This window comes from Symphalangus syndactylus, chromosome 1 (assembly GCF_028878055.3).
Source record: "Symphalangus syndactylus isolate Jambi chromosome 1, NHGRI_mSymSyn1-v2.1_pri, whole genome shotgun sequence".
Classification (NCBI taxonomy): domain Eukaryota; kingdom Metazoa; phylum Chordata; class Mammalia; order Primates; family Hylobatidae; genus Symphalangus; species Symphalangus syndactylus.
The window spans coordinates 120,717,348-120,736,210 of NC_072423.2; the positions used below are offsets into that span (position 1 = coordinate 120,717,348).

Here is an 18,863-nt window from a genome sequence, read left to right on the forward strand (position 1 = left end):
CCGAGGCAGCTCTGGGCTATAGATTGTGCCACGAAGTCCTTGGCCAGCTGCAGAGCACCATGCAAGGGCAGCTGGAGCAGTTCTCAGGCTGTGACTATGGTCTGGAGTGGTCTAAACTGGGCTCGGGTCTGCCCAGAGCATGGTCCCAAGGATTGATCTGCATGCTGGGGGTGGATTGGTAAAAGTTGTTTTGTCTTGTTTAAGGCAAACAGGAAAATGCTTTCTTCCCATGTGTCTGTGGGGTGGGAATAAGATGACATGCTGCTCCTTTAGCTATTCGTACTTGGCCCAGGACTGAGGTCTCAGGCACAGCAGTTGCCAGCAGGAGCTGTCTTTTTTTTTGAGACAGAGTTTCACTCTTGTTGCCTGGGCTGCAGTGCAATGGCACGATCTTGGCTCACTGCAACCTTCACCTCCCAGGTTCAAGCGATTCTCCTGCCTCAGCCTCCTGGGTAGCTGGGATTACAGGCACATGCCACCATGCCCGGCTACTTATGCATTTTTAGTAGAGACGGGGTTTCACCATGTTGGCCAGGCTGCTCTCGAACTCCTGACCTCAGGTGATCTGCCCGCCTCAGCCTCCCAAAGTGCTGGGATTACAGGCGTCAGCCACAGCGCCCAGCCTTTTTTTTTCTTTCAATCCGGATGTTGCAGGGTTGCCTAGGGGCAGAGATGAGGACCCCAGGGCTTTGAAGAAACCATTCGCCAGTATGTGTGTGGACATCTGCTTCGGGGCTTAAGGCCTGCAGCAGCCACAGCCCTGTTGCAGTAGGACTCTGAGGCAGGGTCTTACTTTATGCTAGTTAAAACACACAGGTTTTCTACCAGTTAAACTGCTACTGCTCCACACAATGAAATGAAAGTTATCAGTATTTCACAGTGCTGCCCACGGAGCATTGTACCTGCTAAGCCTGTTTCAGAACCATAGCCTTAGGGGAATTCAGATGTTGGTGAAACATATGTTTTCAACAGCGACCCAGTTCCACTTCCACTGCCTGACTGCAGCTCAGATTGGCAGGACATCGAGTTATTTTTATTTTGAGAGTCAGGAAGTGGGGCTTTCGCTGACGAGGAGGACGCTGGGCCCCGGCAGTGGGCTGATATAAGCAGGGGCCTCCAAGAAGCCTGAGACCATGCACCTGCCTTTCTCTGCTGCTGTTGCCTTCAGTGTCCGTCTCCACCACTTCCATGTAGTACAGCTCTAGTGACCCTACAACACCTCATCCCACTGGTGGGAACGGCCTTTTCCTGGAGGACATTCTCATCTCCCTGCTGGACATGGCCTGTCCTCTCTGAGCTCTCCTGGTGTGAGGGCCTGGTTGGCTCATTCCTCGTTCTTCCATGTGTTCAAGCTGTCACACACCTGCTGAGTGTGAGGACAAGGTCCCTGAGGCAGGGCCTGGATCTCAGGCATCTCTTTATCCTTACAAGAAATTAGCCTGCTCTGTCCCAGAGCCAGTTTGTGCAGTGGAAAGACCAGTGGTCTCGAAGCCAGAGGTCCGAGAGGAAGCCCCACTCAGCCACCTGGCAGCTATGTGATCCTCTGTGCCTCAGTTCTCTGACTGGTGAAAAAGGGCATAGCTAATACCTCACTGGGTTGTCAGAGGACTGCACGAGGGGATGCTCGTGAGTGTGTTACACATGCCTGCTCAGAGAGGAAATTAATTCCTGATGGCTCCTTTCCCCTTGTCTATAAATGAAGGAGGCTGCTTTAGTGTAGGACAAAGAACAAGAGCTTTGAATTCAAGCAGATGCAGGACTGATCCCCAGCTACTGAATTTACTGGCAGGTGACCTTGGTTAGAGAACACCCCTGGGCCTACTTCCTTGCCCAACAGTGGGGTCAGTGTGACCCACCTTTGGCTGTCACTAGAATTATTATGAGATAACACATATAAAGCATCAGTCCTAGTGCCTGCTATACTTAGGGCCCTGAGCTATTTTTAGCTTATATCTGTTGAATCGGATTTAGCATTAGTACTTAACACCTGGTTATGAATTAACACCCATGCACTCCATATGTATGTATACAGAAAATATATATGTATCTGATAGTCGTTATTCAGTGTGACATATTACTATCTATACAACAACACTATTTTCATTGACAATGGAATTATTCAGAAGAGTGGCTCACTAGGGTTGTTATTACCATTTATTATTGGGCTCTACCTGTGGTGGTGGTAATAGCAGGTCTTTTGAGAAAAGTATTTCTATTTTGCTGGCATTTCCTAATGCTGTGTCCGGGGATTGTCAGTCAGGTGGTAAGGGTTTCTCAGGAATGCTCAGGCTCTCAGTGAATCTATGCATGGCTAGTAAGTAGTTATATTGATTTCTCCTGCAGCAGGCTCTGTGGGTGCCCTACCCCAAAACTTGGCCCTCACCACTTCAGTGTATGCCAGCTGGACTTCCAATTGCCAGCACTTGCAAGTCTTCACTTGAGGCTTGCTCTGGCTACTAGAGCCTGTGTTGCCTGCCCCAGGGGCGGGGTAGAAGTACCCAGGATTCATCACCTCCTGGGAGCAGCCCTCAACCAATGAGTAGGGGAGCTGGTGGCTAAGTATCCCAGCTCTTTTGCTTGCCAGGCAGGTGAGTCTTCTATACTGGCTCCCAGAGTCCCCAGTGGGGTCAAGCTCCAGCCACCCACAGTGGCCATCTGCTCAGTAACAAGTCATTTATTGCCTGATTTTCTTTCCTTATCTCACATTTCTACCCCCCTCCCTGTGTGTCTTCTGGGCTCACCTCCCAAATAAACTATAGGTCTTCAGATTCTCATACTAGGTTCTGCTTCTGGTGGGAGTCAAACCAAGACGCCCACATGATGCAAAGTGGACTCCGAGCATGGCTGTGGAGCACTCACTCTGAGAAGAAAGGAAAAGTCCTCTGGGCCTTCTAATCTGTCACTGAGGCTGCTCTCTGGACCATGTTTCAAGACTTGACTTATACATCAGTCCTCAATTTCATATGCTTGGACTTCCTTCCTTGAGAAGCTGGCTATTCTGTTCTCTGAGCTTTGCCAAAAAGCTTTCATTTCTTAACACTCAAACTATGTTATAGTTTATTTTCTTGGTTGTCTACCCTACCCCTCAATCCTGATCATGAGCTCCCTGAGGACAGAGCCATGTCTTCTTCACCGCTATGCCCCAAGCCCCTGGCCAACTTTGTGTCCCATCCTGGGCACATGAAGACTACTTGTTAATGAATACAGGCACCAAAGGCTGTAGGGGCGACGGGGCTCGTTGAGCAGCTCTCAATGAGCCCTTCTGTCTGCAGCTTCTCCTGGGGCCCTGGGAGGAATCCAAAGGAGGTGACCCTTGATAATGCCACTCAGGGCTGGCTCTAGGGTTGACCATGTTGTAAACGTGGTCCCTGGGCTCCAACACCCACTACATGGTGAGATGGCATTTGGCCCATTACCAGCTCTCCTTCTCCTGCTTTTTTACACCCCTAGGTTGCCTCATGCCTCTTTGGAAGCTAGAAGTTGACCAACTTTTCCCTCAGCAAACTTTTACTTTTTAGCAAAAACACAGATGGCTCCCTGAATACCAAACCATGTGAAAACTTTGGTGGTTGTTGAGCAGCCTCATCAAAGCTGCACCTGTGCTCCAATACCACAGTCTCTCGGTCCATCAGGAACACCCCTCGGGGATCCTGCTCCCTCTTCCTCTTTCTCCAAATTCCTGCTCTTCCATTATTGTGCAGACAACTAACTCTCACTGAGTGATCCCAGAGCAGTGACAATTCCCCGATCTTTATTTCCCCAACACTGAGCACACGCAGCGTATAGAGTAAATGCCCAATCAAGGTTTATAAAGTGAAAATGCATTTGGGGGAAACCTATTAACTGCTATAGGCACCGTCAAGACTGAAAGTGGAGTTACTGTGGTTTACCCAAATCACAGTGCCCCTAAGACTGACCCCAACTGTGCACTAACAGGCTCCTGAATCAACCCTTCTCCTGAGGCATAAACACAACTGCTAAATATAGCCCAGTGGGCACTTTCTAAGATGACCTCCACCTCCGAAACTCCTCTATTTGATGTTTCTGCCCAACTGAGACTGAGCAATGCCTGTAGGAATAATTTGCTTCCTGCTAAACATTTCAGACATCCCTCAAGACCTCTGAGGCTGGCATGGACAGTTTAGCATGTCAAGGGCTAAAAATTCCTCAGAAAACCAGAAGTTTTCCACCCAAGTCCTTTTTAAAAAATTTTAAATCTTTATCCTGAGAGATGCATAGAGTTTTGAGCAGAATGTGAAATCTTTTTTTGGGTGTGTGATGCTGTGGAACTAAGTTTCATGTTTATATACAATTGAAAAACTACCTATGGGTGCCTAATTTTACAGAAAATTATGTACAAAATCATGTTTTGAAAACAAAATTCCTTTGCAAATTTATCCATTTGGAAAGTATTTTGTGAAATAGAGCATCTTGTAGTTGTTTTTGTAATATCCCACACATTAATCACTTTGCAAGTCTGAATTTTGAAATGATGTTTTTTGTTTGTTTTTACGGTAGAGAGACACTTATAATGCAGTAGTTGAAAGCCTGTAAACTGGAGTCATGATGTTTGGATTTGAGGACCAGCTCTGCCTACATTGGCTGTGGGGTCTTGAACAAGTCACTTAACTTCCCTGTCCATCAATGTTCTTATCTGCAAAACAAAATAATGACAGTGTCTGGTAATGCTGTTGGAGGAAAATATAAAATAGTTCCTACATATGGACTCTGTATGTTTTAAAGTGATTTTAGAAAGCTAGATATTGTGTACTGAAGTTCTATTATGTGGTATTCTCATGTGCTCTATGGAATCTAACAGTCCGTTTTCTGTGTGCATTTGCAATCCATAGAGAAGGAGAGAGAAGTGAGAAAATGAGGAATAAGAGAGAGAGCGAGAATATGAATGAATATGAATAGACTGGGAGGGCAGAGGGAGGAAAGAAAGGCATATCTAGAAAAGAAAAATGCACTTAAAAAACAAAAACAAACACCATATACATAAGTAAAGAAACGATCACATGCTTCAGAATTTCTGCAATGCCATGGCACTGCAGTTTCTACTGATAGGTACTAAAATGTTAAGATAAAAATAATCTCTTTTGGTAAATCTTTAGAATGACAGTTAAAAATATTTAATGTTTTCTATTCTTTGCACTGTGATAACAATGGATTTTGTTTCTATAGTTGTTGGTTAAATCTTTTCCCTGTTAGAGTAGAAATAATAGCACAATCTTTCAAAGCTTATTACTAGGATGGCTATGCTGCTGTTAATCTTTTTTGTTGTTTTCATTATTCAGGAAAGGGGTCTAAATCTGATATGATATGGGATGAGAATACTGTTAACGGTTTCTTCATGTGAAGACAAACATACCTGGCCTCCCGACACAGTGTGTGTATGCAGGAAATAGGAAGAGAGGAGTAGACCTGTGCAGGGGTGCGGGCAAGTTTTAGTCTGACATTCATGTAGACCAGGAGGCCCCCTGAATACAGGGGCTTCATGGCCCTTGGCCGTCACCCACAGTGATGGGTCCAAGCACCTAACAATCTTCTGATGTGAGACTTTAGGAAAATGACTCAGTTCATTTGAGTCCCTTCATTTTGAGGGATTACATGACTCAACAGCTTTATAAAGGACCATGTGCCATACATGTTGAAGAGCCTCTAAAGAGGCAAGCTGACTTGCCCCATGTAGAGGCAGGACATTCTAGGGGGAGGAAGCAGGAAGAGCAGAGGCGCAAGCGAACAGCAATGCCTTCCTCAGGACGTCCCTCAGGCAGGGCTAGACAACTGCCCACCAAAGACTCTTTCATGGCCCAGCAGTGTTACTGGTATGCATCTGCCTGGCCAGGATGCCATTTCTCAGGGCCTGCATTGAGGTGGGGCCAGGTGACCAGTCCCTATCCACAGGTTGGGAGTGAAAGTGGTGTGAGCTCTCCCTGCTGAGATGGTTAAGAAGCAGGTGCCTGCCTTTTCCATTCTCCCTTCCTCCATCTGCTGTCTGAATGTGGATAAGCCCATAAAAGACTCAGAGGGCCTGGAGGATGATAGAGCCTCAAGATGGGAATCTTGTACTTTGGCCGCTGAAGGCTTCCCACAGGCCAGGGGTACTTGTACTGCATGTTGTGTGATGAAAAAGAAAATGATTGCATTAAGCTGCTTAGATATTCCGTTTACTTGTTATAGTGGCATATGCTGCCCTAACTAATTTATCCAGTTTCAGAAAGGACATCCTTAAAACCAGACCTAAGGACCCAAATTTGCTGGGACCCAAATCCCTTTGAAAGTTGAAATGCCTTGAGAGGTTGGTTTAATGCTCCTGGCCTACATAAGACACATTCTCCTAGTCCACATAGAACAGGTAGCTGAAGTGGGGTGTGCAGTGGAGTGATGTGAACACACTTGTCCAGGAGCCCCCAATCTGTCCCACAGGTCTCAGCACAGAGCATAGAATATGATGACACCCTAAGAGCCTTCATTCTGCCAGAGCAGCTAGGAAAACTGCCTGAGTGGAGAACATGACCATATTGTGTGTTGTGCTGGAGGCCTCATGACTTGGTAGCCCAGAGGGACACACACCAGTTCAGACTTATGGGAAGAAGAGCAGAGTGGCCATGCAATAGCCGAGAAGCCTCCAAACCACACTTTTGAAACCCACAGACCAACTAGATGCTGCTTAAAACAGTTACTTGTTTCATCCAGTCTGTCCACGCTCTTCCAGCTGGGCAGAGCAGACTCTGCTCTCGGGTGTTGGCCTTGGTCCCTTGGCTGCCTCGATGCAGCCTCCACTGGAGGGGTCTTCAGGGCTTCTTCTCCAGTGATTGAAAAGGCAGACTGGGACCGCTGTGGAAAGGAAAGAGGAGAAGGGGTGAGCTCATAAGGTACAGTGCCTGGGAGGTGTGCCTTCACCTTTTGGGGGCAGACATTGTACAGCATGGAGAAAACATGTTTAATGGTAATGGCTCTTTTCATGTGAGCCTTAAAAGCTGCAAATTAGTATATAATGCCAGGTAATGGTACAAATGTTTATTCCCTTGCAAGTCAGCCAGGCCTAGTAGAAAGAATGAGATGTAGTGGAATTTTATGGGGCCAGTTCTCATATGGCTCTTTCTTATCCAACACTCTTGCGGCCAATATCTCTCAGGGCCAACTGTGCGTGATGAGTTGCTCTCGGGCATGCAAAGTGGAAAGCATCTTCTCCTCAAAGACCTCCAAACCTGAAGAGATCCCAGAGCAAGGTATGATCCATCCACAGCACAGGACTATTACAACATATTCCCACGTAGCTCCTAAATTAAAGGAAGGAAAACAAACTCTAACCTAAGGATAAGTAGCAGCAATGGAAATTCAAGTGACTGACAGGAACGAATCTGAACTGCATTACATATATAATGCATTATATATTATGCATTATATGCATTATATATATGTTGTATTGTGAAGCTCAAATGTTGTATATAGAATTTTATCAAATAGAAAGAGATTAAAGTTTTCCTTTGCCATTTAATGAAGGAATTATATTTTACTGGTTGTTTATTTTGCTCTTTTTACATTGCTAATCTTAGGAAGGAAAGGGCATATTCACAAAGCCACTGAAAGCATCTATGATTACAGTATTAAACAAAGTACTGATACAAAACTCAGGCCCCCTTTGCAGTGGGCTTCCACCTGCTGGTTGACGTCAGCACCAGCAGCCCCTACTCCCTTCTGTCCCAGTGCAAAGTGTGCTCATTTCCTCACCTTTCTGTCTCCCACAGGTACCTAGCCTAGGAGATAAAGGCAAGCTCTCTCAGAGAAGAGCTGTGGGCAGGGCCACGGGGTGCTTTGGAGCTGGACCCAGGAGTCAGCCGTGCCTGAGCTCCATGACCACCTCGGCTACACTACCTTGGCCAAGTGACTTAATTCCTTGAGAGATGTGGAAACTTAATCTTGCCCTGCACTCATAGTAAACTGTATGATAATGGTAGCTTAAAAAAAAAGGTATGAGAGAATAACAAAGACAGAAAGACAGCAAAATTGAGCACAGGATACTTGGGTGACAACACTGAGCTTTAAGATTAGAGGTTGGAAGAGGAAGATGCACTCAATGGCCTTGCCTCCTAAGGACTCTGGACCAGTCTGAGGAAAGATGCAGAGATAGATGAGGATCAAAACCCAGCATCCCCACTGTTGCAGGCCAGGCTAGGGCCCAGGACCCCTCACATACAGGGCATCTGGTGCACTCTGTTGGAGAGTGGTAATGCAGACCAGTTCAGATTCAGAGTCGTAGGAAACCTCTACTTTCCCCACGAGACCTTGGGGTGATCTAGGAGGAAGGTGGGCTTACAGAACAAATATGGAATCCCCTAAGCTGTGAACCAAGTGTTACAACCTGCTCCCATCCCTTCAAATATAGAGGAGAGAGCATGATGGGCCTCCAGACCTGCCTTTCAATGCAATGGTCATAGGTTAATGCAACCCAGAGGCGATGAGCTCTCCCTGTCTTATCAATTCGTCAAGACACTGTGCGTCGATAAGGTTCAGTTCAAGCAGGCCATGGCCTGTGGGAAATCTACCAATTGCCCCCTTCCCCATCTGGGCTGGGGGTCATGGGCTTCTTCTGTACTTGCATTTTACTGCACTCTTGCAAACATCTCTCTTCTGGCCTAGGGCCCCCACTAGACTGTGGAGCAACTGAGGGTAATGTTCTTTTAGCGGTGACATCTGTAGCCCCTGGCACAGTAACTGGTACAGAATTGGAAATCAATGAATGTTTGCTATCGAGTGAATGGTTACAAAATGAGTTTTCCAAAGTGCCTAATTTTTTTTTCTAATTTCTTACACAAAATTATGGAGTAAGAAATAAAAAGCAGCCCACTGTCATCCTGGAGAGCAAGGTTTTACTTGGAGGAGAGCCAAGCTAACACACATGTAAAGTGGCTTTTGGCTGAGTGTCATCTCCTTCATTCTGAGGGCACAGCAAGCACTGACCCTGTTTTGAGTGTCCAGAGCAGTTTGGATGATGCAGCTTGACAACACCCAAGGTTTTCACAGGGCTAGGTATTCAGAGCCATTCTGCGATTTTGCTAAATATCTGACAGAAAATGAGCAGCTTTCAGAGAGGATAGAGGTTGAGGATGGTGGTCAACTGGCAAGTGAAGTTATTAAAAATGCAGGAAAACATCATTCTATGGCAAACCTCCGTGTATCAAGAGGGAAACGCCCTTGGCCCTGGTGTACCTTGGGATTGGCTAGGTTTTTCCTCCTGTGTGATCACACAGCTCTGTCCACACTGTTATAGCTGTGCACTGACTTGCTGTGTCTTCCACACACAACGAACTCCATGAGTGCAGGGATGGCCTTTTGTTTGTGATCCTTGGTTGCATGTTTGTGACTGAATTTATAGGCTGTAAGACACAGTGCTGGCCCTTATGAAGCTGACAGCCTAGTTGCCAGATGCAGTATTATTGCAGCCTCACAGAAGCCATTTACTGTATCTGGCCTTTAAAAAAAATCTACAAGCTTCTCACTGTAAATCACTGAATACAAGTTTAAAAAGGGGAAACAATACTTAATATTTCACTTTTGCAGTGGCTCAGACTTGTGTGTATATGTGGTGGCTGGGGTCCTTTTTTACGGGACGAAAATTCTCCCCCATTCTCTGCAAAATCCAAGACTAACAAATGAAAAGTCCCTCTCTGGTCCCAATAGCAGAGAGTAGGGAATGCCAGGCTATAAAAATAGTCTATTTCAGGCAAATCATTGTTCCACACTAGAAAAAAACTACACCCTGACAACCACAAAATGCCCAGCAGAGCTATCTCCAACAGGTCCTAGGACACTGGTGGCCTACAGTCTCCAGCCAGGGTGGAAAAGACAGTTCTGAGACCCAGGTGTGGTTCTGCCACAAATTCATTACAAGCAACACATGCCCAGCAGAGGGCACCACAACAATGCTTTTACTCACCAGCTAGTTGGACCAAGAGGAGTAATTTATTTATTATACTGGCTTATAACCCTGGCTGAGCCCTCTGTGCTCACTTTTCTTTCCTACGCACAGCCTCCCCTTGTCTTACTTATTCTAGGGTACACAGAAGACGCAGGGCTGGTGACTGGAAGAGCTAGTCTGAGTTAGAGTGTTTGAACATCTATGCAAGGGGGCTGCAGGGGGAGTCCATGGATCCAGAATGTTAGCACATCAGCAATCCCTTGCATTGATGAACTTGAGAATTTGGGCCTTCAGATAGGCCCTTCCTCTTTACTCCTTGGGCATTAATTTATGGGTGATACATTAGGTAGTGGGTATATGCCAGCTCCTCCTCTTGCTATGTGGGATCTTGGAAAAACTTAAACTGTTCTAAGCCTCAGTTTCCTCATGTTAAGGGATCAGTATCATGCATAGCACAGAGAAAGCACTCAAGAAATATTAGCCAAATAAGAGCATTTATTAAGTATTACCACTGAGCCGGTGTAACTGTTCTCTCACTCAACTTGATTGAGTGCACATGAGTAAACAGAGTCAGGATTGAATAACTTGCCCAAAGCATATGGATGGCCAAGGGTAAGGCAAGGGTTGAACTCAGGTCTGACTGATTCCAATTCGATGCTCCTCCATGCTCTCTTGGTGTGTGCCTGACAGCCTTTGCTGCAAGCCTGGCAGCAGTGCACTCCTGGTTAATGCGCCCCAGCCCAGCAGGACTTGCCATCTGAACCAACCGGTCCTGAAGCTTTGAGCAAAACACCCAGTGTAATCATCAGTTACTTTTGTTACAGCATTCTTTGCAGTAGCTGCATCTCCTGTGTGGGCAGCAGCAATGTGTTCTACTTATATCCCTTGGAATCATAGATTGTTGCTATGATTGCTATGATTATCATCATCACCAACAGGACAGGCTCCTTGTGGCACCAACCACAGCTTTAAAACAGTCTTTGCTCTCAAAGAGCCCACAATAAAAAACAGGGAGATAATGTTTTTAGTATCAAAGATTTGAGGGCAAATCAAGAAGAGTGGTCATATGTACACATAACTGAGACACAGCTTTGCTTTGTGTTTTTAGGGTCAGACGTAAGTATTAAATTCAATCCTATAATTATAGCAATGATAAAAAGTACTTTAGTTCTATACTATGGCCATTCAGAAGAGAGAAGGAATGTGAGGAAGGAAACGACAGAGACAAAGGGAAAAGGCCGAGAAAATAGGAAGGGACAAAAGACAGGAGAACAGAGAAAGCCAGACAGAGATTCATCTTAGTCACTGGGCACACAGTAAGTGTCTGGTCCCTGGTGTCATCATCGTTATTACCAATAAGATCACGATATTATTAGAGAGGCCTTTTTATATGCATGCACCCAAAGAGGCATGAAATGAGTTATAACACTCACACTGGTGCCTTCTAGGATATTGCATCTTAAGGCTTTGAAAGCCAGGTCGCACTGACCCCCATACTGGCGGAGAGCACACAATGAGGGAGGAAATTAAAAACGGAGCATTCACACTGAACCTTCTTCCAAGAGAATAGATGAGAAATCCCATCTGGATGGGGATGAATTAAGTTTGGGTTTTGCAGTCAAGCCTAAGCAGTGGTGCTGATGGAGATTGGGGATTCTACATGGTTATTTCTTAAGCCAAAGGTGTCTGGGTCATGGAGAACTGAAAAGGGGGGGCCCTATCAGGAGGCCACAGGTTTAGGGCCCTAAACAGCCTGTAGGTCAGGATTCTGTCTCAAGATATAATGATACCATCCTTAAGCCTGGCATCCTGTCAGCATTACCCAGGAGTTTCTGGTCATAGGGAAGCCCCAGCTCCACCCCAGACCCCTTGCATCAAGACCCTTAAAGCACGGTTTGCGCAGGTGATGCAGATGAGTGTCCAGGGTGAGGAAAGGTGGGAGAGCTATGTTCTCTGAAGTACCCAAGAACTGAAACTCAGCCCATTGGTTCGTGTCCAGGCTCTGGCCAGCATCCATGTGTATTTCTGACATTTTTTTTTTTTAAGACAGGGTCTTGCTCTGTTGCCCAGGCTAGAATGCAGTGGTGCAATCATAGCTCACTGCAGCCTTGACCTCCTGGGCTCAAAGGATCCTCCCACCTCATTTTCCCCAGGCATGCACCACCATGCCCAACTAATTTTCTTTTCTTTTCTTTTTTTTTTTTTTTTGAGTTGGAGTTTTGCTCTTGTTGCCCAGACTGCAGTGCAATGGCATGATCTCGGCTCACTGCAACCTCCGCCTCCTGAGTTCAAGCAATTCTCCTGCTTCGGCCTCCCTAGTAGCTGGGATTACAGGTGCCCACCACCACACCCAGCTAATTTTTTGTATTTTTAGTAGAGACAGGGTTTCACTGTTGGTCAAGCTGGTCTTGAACTCCCGACCTCAGGTGATCCACCCGCCTCGGCCTCCCAAAGTGCTGGGATTACAGGCGTGAGCCACCATGCCCAGCCCACCCAAATAATTTTTATTTTTTGTAGAGATGGGGTCTCACTGTATTGCCCAGGCTGGACTTGAATTCCTAGCCTCAAATGATCCTCCCACCTCAGCCTCCCAAAGTGCTAGGATTACAGGCATGAGCCACTATACCTGGCCTTGTATTTCTGCTTTTATGCTGTTTGTTCATCTCTTCTTCTAAATCCTTAGACCAGTGCTGTGCAAATACAACTTGATGGATGATGGAAATATTCTACATCTGCACCGTCCAACGTAGTCATCACCAGGAACTGGTGCTACTGAGCACTTGAAATGTGGCCAGTGTGACCAAAGAACTAGATTTTTAGTTTTATTTAATTTAAATTAAAATAGTCACTTGTGGCTTATGGCCACCATACTGAACAGTGCAGCCTCAGAACCTCTCAGCTGAAAGAGACTTCGGAGATCACTGAGCTACTGATCTCATTTTACAGAGGAAGAAGCTTGACCAATAGTTTTGGAGCAGGAAAGAGATACTCAAATTCTGGCCCCACTTATTACTACCTGTATGACTTTAGGCAAGTTAATGCTTTAGCCTCAGTTTCTCCATCTATAAAATTGGTCTAATAATGTATGTCCTTATGTTGTGGCCAGCAGTAAAAGAAATCACATGTGATGTGTGAACATAATACATGGTCCTCAACCAATGGTTGTTCCTCACATTTCTTGCCTCAGCAGCAGCTGTACATCCCCAGGCGGTACTACTAACATTGCATTCCATATGAATGGGGGTTCCCAGAGGTGTGCCATATAGTGGCTTTGGCCAGGGTCAGTCCCTTTTGGGTCCTAACTCTTGGACCTGAAATTAACTCTTGGACTTAAGTCCTAGACCAGTGATCTGAAATTTGGGTTCACTCTCTTAGCACAGGCTTTTTCATCACAGGGCATTAGGGCCAGGTAAAGGAGTGGCTTAGCCTACATGAGTGTGCCCAGCCATGCTGTATACAGCATTTGAGAAAGCTGACCGTGTCTACCATGTGTGTCACCCCTTGGGGGGCACCAGGCTGGCCCTGCTATGGTGCTGGTGAGAGGGTTCCTGCCCAAGGGAAGTCAGGCCAGTGCCATCGGGAGGCAAGACATGGAGAACCACACCCAGTGGGAGTCTGAGAATGGGAAAGGAGGGCAGCAGGACGTAGACAAGGACAAAAGGAGGGAGGGATGAAGAGAAGTGGGAATAAGGTCAGGGGAGGGTTCAGGTCACTTCCTGTCACTGCTGTTGGGGTATCTGTGGCTCATCTTCCTGAGCTGGCCATTGTGGGCTCTGTGGGTCACCTCAGCTTGTCCTGTTACATGTAGATGGCTGAAGCCCAATGGGGACAGATGAGTATCTGTTTCACCACTTCAAGCATTGGTGGTGTTCAGGCTAGGACTTGGTATAGGGCCTTTCTAAACAAGCCAACGAAATCAGGACTCAATGCATTCTTATCTCCACAGTTGGGACAGTGCAAGCTCTCCATCCCAATATTTTATTTTTATTTTATTTTAATTTAATTTTATTTTAGACAGAGTCTTGCTCTGTTGCCCAGGCTGGAGTGCAGTGGCTTGATCTCTGCCTCCCAGGTTCACGCCATTCTCCTGCCTCAGCCTCCCAGTAGCTGGGACTACAGGCGCCCACCACCACGCCTGGCTAATTTTTTTGTATTTTTAATAGAGACGGGGTTTCACTGTGTTAGCCAGGATGGTCTCGATCTCCTGACCTCGTGATCCACTCACCTTGACCTCCCAAAGTGCTGGGATTACAGGCGTGAGCCACCGCACCCAGCCTCCAATAACATTTTTTAAAAGCTCTAATCACAGTGCTTGTCTTTTAACCAAGTCAGGAGCTCAAAATGGTTATTTATGAGGGTATGAATCCCGGTGTTTTTGCTGGGACCTTAGTTAGTACACTCTTCCTCCTCCACAGGTATCCCAGAAGCCTGAAGGGAAAGGTTCAAGTCCAGGCCTCCATTAAAGCCCCACTAATAGACTTGTTCTGCCATCAATCAGTCACGGACCTGTACTGCAAGAGGCTTACTACACACCCAGTGCTGAGCTGTGGAAAATCCAGAACACACGTGACCACAGACAATCACGAAGGGGCTGATAATAGCAGCTTCTCAAATGGAAAATTGTGTCCGGGACCTAGCTGGGTGCATAACAGATTTCTCTTTATTCTCAGATTCAGGCTTCTTTGCTTGGGGCAGCTCCCCATGAGTATAAGTATGAATGGCGGGGGGTGGGGGGTGGGAGATAGAGCACATACTTCTTCCTTCCTGATATTGTTGACAAAAGTAGGCTGTTTACGTATTGAAAATCATGGGATGGTGTGAATTCACAGGGAGAGGACAGGAGGGAGCCTCCTTGATCAAATGTCTAAGATAAAGATGAAGGTTGCAGTAACAAAGAGCCAGCTGATAACCTTGTTCCTCCTGTAAGGTGCCTGCACCCCTGCCAGGCATATGATCTGGATGGTTACACTGTTATGCCAGGAGAGGTGCTCATCCAAGGGTATGTGTCAGTATCCTTGATTGTGCTTTCCCAAACTACAGCCACACGGTTCTCTCCCAACTCCCTCCCTAAAAGGTAGATTCAAGCCGGGGGAAGGTGGACATATCTTGCGAAGTGTTGCATATGGAAGTTCAAAAGATACATTACATTCCAGGGAGGGGCTTCCATTAGACCCTATTTTTATATAAAAATCTAGAAATAAATAATATTCCTCTATTTGCTTCAAAAAAACAAATGCTTAAGTTCTCTTTACATTGATGTCAAAGCATAGCCATGAGTTATGCTGTGCAGGAGGCGGGCATTTGGCAAGACAGATATTTTCTGACAAAACAAATAAAATCCTGAGAGGTATTTGTTTTAGTAAACCAAAGGGAAATCCTGTGAGACTCTGGCTTGTGCCTCTAAATGTCTTCCTCAGTGAAAACAGCCTGTGGCCATGCCTGTGTCCTGGGTGGACTGAGTTCGTTCCAGTGAGCTGATGAGCCAAGCAGGAGATTCCCCTTGGGAAGGGTCACAGTCGTTTATTTGAAGCTGCTTTCAGCCAGTGCTTGGCCGAGGAGTGTGGATGAAACGCCTCTGCTGTCCTGCTGCTGAAACGGGAACACTACTCGCTGTCATCACTGCTGTGCCCACCGTTTTGGCTTATGATACAAGAGCCCACTGTCCTACATCTCTAATGATACACAGAGCGTCTCTGGTCTCTAGGAGGTGGGAAGGACACTATTTCCAACTTTAACCATATGCATGACAAGGAGATCCAGTGACCATCTAGTGGGGATTCCATCTCCGGAGCTTCCCAAGGAAACAGGAGACAATGGAGTGTAGGAAATGCTCAGAACCAGGAGACCTGCAACCACTTAGTTCCAGTGGCTTGGGGTAGCTAGGACTCAGTTTATTCCTTTGTAAAATGGGGATAATGCAGGGTGCTCTCATGTGGAGCTAAGGAAACAATGTGTGAAAGCCTGTTGCATATAAAACTTATATAAAGAAAAGGTATTGGTCCTGTGTTATTACTATAGATACCTGACCATCACTCCATTATTAACATTACTATTCAAGCTTTTTGTGATGACCCCCTTCCCGTGCCTCTCTGTTCACGGGGTTTACATGAGAATTTTAGTTAGTGTGCAGAACTGCAGTCACCTGATGCCAACAGGAAATATCAGGAAAGGTCTGTTTCTGGGGAGTGAGGTCTCTTTAGTGCAAGGGGAAATGAGACAGGGTCAGAGAAAGAGCTTTCAGCTTCTGATAAAGGAAGAATGAGACAGCCCCAAGATGCAGTGAGTGGATGGAAATGTTCTAGTGGGTGAGTTGATATCTTAGAAGAGAAGCAAGTTGATGCCATCTGGCTGTGTGTGGGAAGGAAGGGGAGAGGACACTGGAGAGGACCCACAGTGGAGTTGGGCTGGTGGCAGCAGGTGGTCTGGGAATTGGAGCAGGTGGGTAAGTGATATGCCAACAGCTCTGCTCTCTGGGCCTGGAGCCTTGCTGACCAAAACACAGTGAAGTACAGCTCATAACTCATAGGGGATACCTTGAAGATACAGTCACCCATATTTTGAAACGTGGAAATAAGGTAATAATAGAGCAATAACTATGTCCACGTCTCATTTAGTCACCTGCCACTGTTGCCACTGTGCCCCTTCCCCCATTTTCTAGCCACATAACCACTATTTTATTTCTTGAACATGCCAAGTTCCTTCCTGCTCAGAGCCTCTATGCACGCCATTCCCTCTGTAGCAGTGCCCTTCCTCTTACTGCTCTCAGGCCTCTCATCTTTCAAGTCTTGGTTTCATGTCATCTCCTAAAAATGGTTTTCCTTGACAGCTCCCTAACCAAGCATCTACCTGTTCCCAGCACTCCCTCCTCTCCATCCCCTTGATGACAATTACTGAAATATATACCCCTGTGTTTTTTGTTGTTGTTGTTATTTACTTGTTTATAGCATGTTTCACCATTAGATGGTGGAGTCTGCTGTATCTGCAGAGACCACTGTCTCTGTAGCACTGATATGGTCTGGCTGTGTCCTCCCTCAAAACCTTGTCTTGAATTGTAGCTTCTATAATTCCCACGTCATGGGAGGGACCTGGTAGAAGGTAATTGAATCATGGGGGCGGGTCTTTCCCATGCTGTTCTTGTGATAGTGAATAAGTCTCATGAGAGCTGATTGTTTTATAAGGGGGAGTTCCCCTGCACATGCTCTCTTGCCTGCCACCACATAAGATGTGACTTTGCTCCTCCTTCACTTTCTACCATGATTGTGTGGGCTCCCCAGCCATATGGAACCGTGAGTCAAACCACTTTCCTTTATAAATTACCCTGTATTGGGTATGTCTTTATTAGCAGCATGAGAACAAACTAATACAAGCACCTAGCACAGTGCCTTGCACATAGTGGAAGCTCAATAAAGACTGTGTTGGCCACACAAGGAATCCTCAGAGCCATCTTTTAGGGCAGGTCTTATTATTTCTATTTTACAGACAGGAAACTAAACGGTTGTTCAAGGTCTCATACCTAGTCAAGGGCAAGTCCAGAATTCTACCCCAGGAGTGGCAGAGACAGAGCCCAAGCTCTCTGTTCTTGCTTCTGACTCACTGACTCATGGTTGAGTCTGGGGTGCTGTGGGAATTTCTACTTTCTGGATCTCCCCAAGACTTGACACTTTGAGTTTGCAGAAAATACTTCAGAAAGACCCCAAATGCAAGGTGATGTCATGCCTGCAGCCTGAGCCCAGGAGCTGCAGCTCTGATTTTGTGACCAGTCTGAGTGACAGGCTATTTGAAGGACTTTTGCTCCCCTGCTCCATCCAGTAGGATCCTTTTCCACTCTCTGCTGGAAAGGCCCCTTGTCTGAATTCCAAATCCATTTCCATTCTCAATCTTTCAACTCAGCACCCAATTATGAACTATCTCCCATTACCCCTTTTTTTACTAGCCTTACCCGTGTCCCCTCCTGCCTTGCTAACCAGATTATAAAGCTCTGGAGGGTGGGCATGGAGTCTTCTACTTGTTTTGTTCTCCTTGGTGCTGAGCATATGCATGACAGCAGCAGTAAAACAAGCTGACAGCATGTTGACAAGGAAAGGTTCTGCTGATAAATCAATGAAGTTTAATCTCTGATAAAGCCATAAAGATACTCCTTGTAACTGTTGTGCATCTGGCAGTTGGCGAGGACAAGGGAGTTTATGTAGGTGACCTATGCTGATGCCTTGTGGACTGCAAGTCTACCATGTGCTGCTTTGTACACCCTCATTTTAATCTGCTCATGCAGGGATGAATGCCACTAGACCCCAAGTGAGGATGGGGTAAGCCCCTGGCCTTGCCTTTCCCATGCCTGACTTTCCAGTTTTGAAGTGCACCTGTGTGCTGCCCTGTCCCAGACTGTGAGCACCTATATCTAGCAGAACCAGAGCCCTACTGGCCAGTCCCTCGGTTTCTTGCAGAACCTGCCCCGCCCAGCTCCTTCCCCAGCACTTTGCACATCCTCAGCTGGGCTTACTCAAACCAGTAACAAAGGATGTGACAGGTTCAGCAACTCTACTGAAGACAGGAACAGCACCAAACCCTTGGTTGTGGGAAGACCACTGAGCTCTATGACTCAAGGTGACAGACAGAAAGGTTGGCTCCACACTGTGACTTTCTGTGTCCAGATGTGACCATTTTGGTGGTTGAAACAGCAGTGGCAATTTTCTCGCTGTCACTTTTCAGTTTCAGTAAAGCAAGCAATCTAGGTTATAAGAATACGCATGGTCCTTATAAAGCTATTTCCCCCAACTGGACTCAGTCCAATTCTTTTCAGAATGAAAAAAAAAATGCAGCCTATCAGCATTTGTATTTTTCCTAAATTGGTCTCTGTGTAAAATCTCTCTCTACAATTATCAATAGACCATTTGTGTTTTTCTCTCCTCTCCAACCCCTCCTGGCCCCCGACTCACACTCA

At 46.2% G+C, this 18,863-nt stretch overlaps 1 protein-coding gene across 2 annotated transcripts in view; it reads right to left on the reverse strand.

The window, feature by feature from the left end:
• The window catches only part of MYRIP (myosin VIIA and Rab interacting protein), a 484,292-nt gene that overhangs the window by 89,751 nt on the left and 375,678 nt on the right, over positions 1-18,863 (reverse strand). For both annotated transcript variants that reach the window (XM_055281804.2, XM_055281797.2), the window contains exon 9: positions 6,687-6,840. In XM_055281804.2, the coding sequence (XP_055137779.1) occupies positions 6,687-6,840 (154 nt within the window). The remainder of the gene's footprint in view (positions 1-6,686; positions 6,841-18,863) is intronic.